Here is a 6,571-nt window from a genome sequence, read left to right on the forward strand (position 1 = left end):
AGCAAGGCGGAAGTCTACTAGGCGCGGGGATTCCCCGAGGGAAGTTCCCAAGCGTTATAAAACATGTACAATGTACATTTGTACGAAATACTCCACTCCCGCACGTCGTAAATGTAGGCCACCTGAAGAATAAGAAGGTGTCGCAGTATCAAAACAATAGTTTGGCAATTTTCGAATGAAGGTAAGATACTGCAATTATACAGTCGGATACGAAAGGCGAGCTCAACGAGTGTCTGGTTAGGTATCAAATTTACACAACTATTCAACTATTAACACTGCTCGATACAAAAACAGAACTGTACCGAACCGATTTTGTACACTCACCAATGAATGTCAACGTTCTATTATGTAGCCAGTTCGTGCTACAAGTTTGCTACAATGTATAACTACTAGGTTGCTTCAGGCTAGTATGTGTCTTCATAGTGTCATGCTACTTGGGCTGCAATCAGTGACAGACAGTGACTAGTATTGTACTGTCTTCAACGAGTGTTTATTAAAATAAATGACTAGATGGAGAATTGGATTAGCTGTGTATTCAAACGAAGTAACCAATCATATTAGAGTAGTACCATGCTCAGTTCACTATCAGAAGTCTGAAAAACTATATTCAGGACACCCAGAAAAACAAACCTCAACTGCTTTTAAAAGTATTAGATCTGTCATAGCCTCCCATTTTAGGTAATTGGTTATTAACCTTATCATATTAGTAGCTTAATGTATTGATCATGTCATAATATACGTTTTTTAAAAGAAGAGATAGGCTATTTGTTATTATTCATTAGCTATCATTAATAATGGGCAACAACACTGAGGTGTATTTACCCAAAATATATGCCATTATAATTGATTAAATCTATTAACATCTTCTCAGCGCACAAAATGATTGTGAATATCTCATATTTTCCACACGTTTGTTTATTACAGTGATTGCAGGCATTGCTCATGTATGACCAAGATTTATTGACTAGTAATAAACCATGGCATTCAATAATATCAATTAATGTATTGTTACACAGCGCTGTACTGTACTATTATTCAGTATCGCATCAGTGTCCATAGATTTAATCAGTTTATATTAGTGATATTCTTATCACGAGTACCCAAACAATTATTCCTAACTGTATTGTTTCTGTAAATATTTTGGATGATTGTTTGTTTTCATCAAGAAGCTGTTCTTACATAGGACACTTGTATAATCAACCAGAAATGTTGATCTTTTGAATTTCTAAAATTAGCAAGGACAGGTGTAAAAGAGAAGTAGGTACTGGCCCCAGTGTCATGATGAGAGAGGATGACTTGGGTTTTTCAGTTTAATTCAAGTGTTTGTCCAAGTTATGTGATTAATAGGGTTTTCTTACTGCAAATCATGTGATGATGTGATTTAATGCTTTATTGTACCTCTAAACTTTGGTTGCGTGATATGTTGCGCCAGGCCCCAAGACTGCTGTGTCAGTGATGATCGTGGAGCACACAGCATGGAGAGGAATAATGGAGATCAGCTCAACAAGGTCTTTGAAGCTTACTGCCAGGCCTCTATCGAGAGAGACTGCGCCAAAAAGGAACTACAGCAGACGGTATTATGCCTAATGCACGGTGATAAAGAAACAAATGGTCAGTTTCCCGGAAAGCCTAGTCCTGGACTATAAATGTATTTTAATGGACAGTCTCCACTGAAAGTACATTTTATTCCAGGACTAGGCTTAATCTGTGTCTGGGAAACCGGCCCCAACTCTTCTAATTCACCTATGAGACTTAAACTCCGTCCAGTGAGATGTGGTGTAGCCTTCCATACAGTTCTTCGATATAATGAAATAGCATGATAATTACATAGTAACGAACTATAAAGGATAAGTGATGACATTCACAAAGTTTTACTTTTGCAGAATGTATATTATGAACGGCACACTCAGAAACTTCAGAAACAGATAGAAGACCAGCAGCAGTTGATTTCGAAACTCAAAGCTCAGTTGATATCAGCAACAAAGCAACCCTCAGGTTAGTGACAAGCATAATTATTTTCTTAATACAATTGTTTGCATGATTACATTTTCGGACATATTCTATACCGCACAGTATCTCCAGTGAAATAAACGAGATGCCTACATTGGGAACATGCAGGCATACCGTTGCATTGTCTATTCCCCAGGAGGTAAATATAGTGGCCCTGTGTATAGTGGCCCTGTGTAGCTCAGTTGGTAGAGCATGGCGTTTGGGTTCGATTCCCACGGGGGGGCCATTATGAGAAAAGAAAACTAACTGTAAGTTGCTCTGGATAAGATGACTAAAATGTAAAATAAATTGTGCTGTAACAAATATTATTGCTGTTTCAGGACATCGTAAATTAGATTTCCCATGTTGACTAAGTAGTTGGGTTACATTATATTTCCTCTCTTATTTGATTCTTAGGAGAGGTCAAAGGTGAGGCTGCTCCTAGAAAACAGGAAGAAGAAACCTTGTCTCCTTCCAACCATTTCTTTGACAACCCAGGCAGCTCCTTGAGGAAGATTCATGACTTGGTAGATATGTTTAACACAATCAAACAACCCACACAAGATTAGAGTTAGATCTTGTTTATTTATCTTTACAAATAGGATGTAGACCTTCACAATGTAAGGATGTGTTGGGGTGCAAACATGACATCCCCATTTGCTGCCACATAACATTTTTTTTCTCTCAAATCGCTCAAATAAGCACAATATCCTCTCTCTCTCTCTCTCTCTCTCACACACACACACACACACACACACACACACACACACACACACACACACATACACACACACACACACACACACACACACACACACAGACATAATTGTTCATAAATCGTACATTTGCTTATAGATACTGTTCTATATCTGCAAGCCATGATAGCTGCAACAGAGCTCATGCCAATGCACAATACAATAGCTCCACTTCCTGTGACATAGGACATCATTCATCTTGTTGCTTTTCTGTAATACATTTCTAGCTGGAGAACATCAATGTTTTCACAAGTTTCCCACTGAACCTGTTTGTCTAACGCAAAAATACTGCACGTTTTTTTAACGCATTTTAATGTTTGTTTTGAGGAGAGAAAAAATATTAATTTGTAAATTGTAGTATAATCCAAACTCCTTATCGGGTATAATTTTAAAAGAATGAACACACACATACTATCTTTCATCAACAGGTGGCGCTAGAGGATAGCATCACCAAACCTCAGGGTCTGAGGCCATAGCCATCAGCTTTATAGAACTACCAGGTTTATTGTTGAGAAGTAATTCCCTAATAACTTAGATCACAAGGCATCACCCATGATTTTTTGTTTGAATGTATAATTGTCATAATTATTGATACAGTATATGATTTTTATGAAATTAATATTCTGATTCATGAAATGATCACATTATGCAGAAAAAAAACATTTTTGTATTCAATTTGGATAGTGTATAATAGTAAGGTTGATATTTCTAGCAGTGTAAGTCCTCAACGCCATGTGTGTCTGTTTTTCAGAAGGAGAATATGGAAACTGCTGTGATTGTGTCATCTTCACCACACGCAGCACCAGTAGCCAGCAGTTTTGAGAAGTATGTGCATTAGTATGTGAATCTTTACTTCATTTTTTGATGAAGAGCTGATATTTTATTTGCTTTTCTTTGTCTCTCAGTAAAGATGTTCTTGAGGTGTTTCAAGCTCTTCAGGGGAAATTCCAGCAGATACGTACATTAACCCAGAGACAAAAATATCACCTGAAAAAAATCTACAGAGGAAATGACATGGCAAATGGTAATATTAAGGTTTGCACAATAGTAATTTGGGATTTGAGAAATTGCTTATTATTCCAGCACTGTTGAAAGGCACCCAAGGCCTTAACTCATGTCCAGCTTTACTCTAATTTAATTACAATAGAGAAAATATGTTGAGCTACAATTGCTTTGGATATGTCATAACACAAAATTAGTAATTATATATGGTAGCTTTAGCTTTGTTCCTGTACACAATTAGATATCAACACCTTAAGCAGAATCGTACATGAATGCCTTGTTGGCCTATTTAACCATGGCCCTCCACCTGTGGGAAATAGAATGAGCAGATAAATATGTTGAATTATTCCACAGACACATGCTGTGATGTAGCACTGGTTAGTTATATAATGAGGGAATGAAAAAAACTATAATCATATTATACTTACTGTGTGTAATTAGAAGACTTCATGAAAATAAAAGTGAAAATGTTCTTGACATTATTCATTATGACTTGATTATTCATCATTACTTGAACTAATCGCTACTCAATGCCATAACTTAATATCTCAATGTTGTAAGTGAATGTTGATATGTTATAGAAACAGTATGACAAAAGCCCTGTGTTTGCCATTTGACAGAGCAGCAGTTCTCCATGCCCATTCAGTGTACAGACGTTACCGTGGAGCAGGCGGAGAGGTCCTTCCCCTCAGCCTTAAGGCCAGTGGTCGACCTCCAGCACCCGCCCACGATCCTTGCATCCCGCGGTGCCAGCCCAGAGGACAGCAACCTAGTGGACTCCCTCACCACACTCAGCATCAAGTTCCCCCCCTCCACAGACAGTGAATACGAGTTCCTGAACAGCACTCCGGAGAAGCACATTGACCTGTCCATGCCAAGGAAACAGCCAGCAGTCAGCAGTGTCTCTGCCGTCATAGAGGAACCGGCTATGGAGCTGGCCATCCCATTCCTGTATCCTACCTCTGTCTCTCACCCTCCCTCCCCCTCCACGTCGCTCTCACACGAGAGTGTGCGTAGACCCAAGCAGGTGAGGTTCACAGGAAATGCTCATTCCTTTATTTGCAGGTAAAAGTAGGAAATTCTCAACACCTGATTTGTTCTGGCAAATGAATGGGAGAGAGAAAGTGTCTAAGTAGTGAATGGCAACCTCACACATCGACACAAGTAAGGCAAGTCTCTGAAAGTTGTTAGTCACAATAAGATATGATAGGCCTATGTGTACAACAATGCTTGTTACATAGTTATTACAATGTTTCTACCCCACTATTTGTCATTGACATAAAATCAGCAAATAGATAATGAACAAATGATCATAAAACACACCAATTGTTTTAGATGATAATGCTTTCTTGCCATTCAGTTTTGTAGTTGGTTAAATAAGTCCATGTTGAACTCAGAACCAAAGTAATGTATATTTTATGATTCCCATTATCAGTACAACTGTGCACACCTGTGAGGTTGTGAATGCGGAATGATAGACGCAGTATTGCTTTTTTATTTATTTCTGTATTAAGTATTTTGATCATACACAGCAATTTACCTCACAGATTACTTTGATCATCTGAGTCCCATATTGCTGGATGTGTACATCAAATTAATCTTATCTGTCATGTAGTATTCTTTAGAATTTTAGGAAGGTCATCTGGCCTTAATTGAGTATTGTTTAAGACCATGCTTTTGGTTAAACAATACACAGAAGAAATACACCTTTGTTGAGACGTGTGTCTGCGGTATGGTTACTGGTGGTAGAACACCCACACTGATGGTAGAATCTTTTTTTTGCTATTGGATAATTTCATTGGTTGGATTTCTCTGTTTATAACATACCATACATTGTCGCTGAGATATAAACAATGCCAGAAACAAGTAACTATTCAAACCTACTGTAGCAAATATACAGCATTACAATAGTACAAGTAGTGGGGCAGGAACTATGGATGTTGAGAAAGCGGGTTCAAGTGGGACACTGCTTTGCTTGTATTCCCCCGGAGCAACAGATCTTTCCTCAGTGAAGACCCAAGCACATGACCTATTGTGCTGTAAGTGGGTGAGTGTAAGCAATGCTAAGTGTATGAATTATAGAATATAAAGTGATGTATTTGTCCCTCCATGTAGCCCCTGAGGAGCCCTGAGCTTTGGGACGCTACTACAGCAGCAGCAGCACAGGCCGTGAGTGTGGAGCAGCAACAACAGATCAACAACAACAGCCCTGATATATGTACCTTCTGCAACGCGGTAGTTCCCCAAGACCACATGAAGAGCCATCTTTATAATCATTGCTAGAATAATAGTGAAGCCAGTAATTGACACTAGCAGACACTGGCTGCCCAATACAATACCTCTAGGATTGATTCATGGTTAATTGATGTCTTTGTTGCCCCGCCATGAATTACACGTGCTCTGCTGGATGTCACATGACACTGGCGTTTGGGACTAGAATCCACTCTCGATCATTTATTTAATTTGTAAGAGGTTAATGGTACATTTTACAGTTTTTGTCTTAAGATATTACTTGGAAATTGTACGTCGACCTATGAAATTATATTGTACAGTATTGGTCTAAGTGTAATAAAGCAAACATTTAATCATGATTTTTCACATATTATTTAATATGTTTTTCATTATACACAAGGATTTTAAAGGCATGCATGGTGCAAGTATGTTGACATACAGTGTGTACATGTTAGGCCTACATTTATCCCCCAAAGCAGTAATAAATTGATACTATATGTATTTTCAGGGGAACATTCACTGAGATCTTTGAAGAAGCATCCACTTTGATTCTCCAAGTGGATCTGGAAATGTGTGAGTCATGAAAATTATAA

At 38.2% G+C, this 6,571-nt stretch overlaps 1 protein-coding gene across 2 annotated transcripts; it reads left to right on the forward strand.

The window, feature by feature from the left end:
- LOC311128910 (TRAF family member-associated NF-kappa-B activator-like) lies at window positions 1-6,337 on the forward strand. Of its 2 annotated transcripts, XM_084161143.1 has the most exons (8): window positions 1-181; window positions 1,433-1,574; window positions 1,884-1,995; window positions 2,407-2,516; window positions 3,496-3,569; window positions 3,650-3,768; window positions 4,367-4,773; window positions 5,862-6,337. In XM_084161143.1, the coding sequence occupies exons 2-8, from the start codon at window positions 1,476-1,478 to the stop codon at window positions 6,027-6,029; spliced, it is 1,089 nt and encodes a 362-aa protein (XP_084017269.1). In that variant the 5' UTR covers window positions 1-181; window positions 1,433-1,475; the 3' UTR covers window positions 6,030-6,337. The 2 variants fall into 2 exon arrangements, with proteins under 2 accessions (XP_084017269.1, XP_084017270.1); XM_084161144.1 differs by lacking the exon at window positions 1-181 and having other exon boundaries at window positions 1,525-1,611.
- Window positions 6,338-6,571: the final 234 nt, after the last annotated feature.

This window comes from Coregonus lavaretus, assembly GCF_964263955.1.
Source record: "Coregonus lavaretus genome assembly, chromosome: 5".
Taxonomy (NCBI): domain Eukaryota; kingdom Metazoa; phylum Chordata; class Actinopteri; order Salmoniformes; family Salmonidae; genus Coregonus; species Coregonus lavaretus.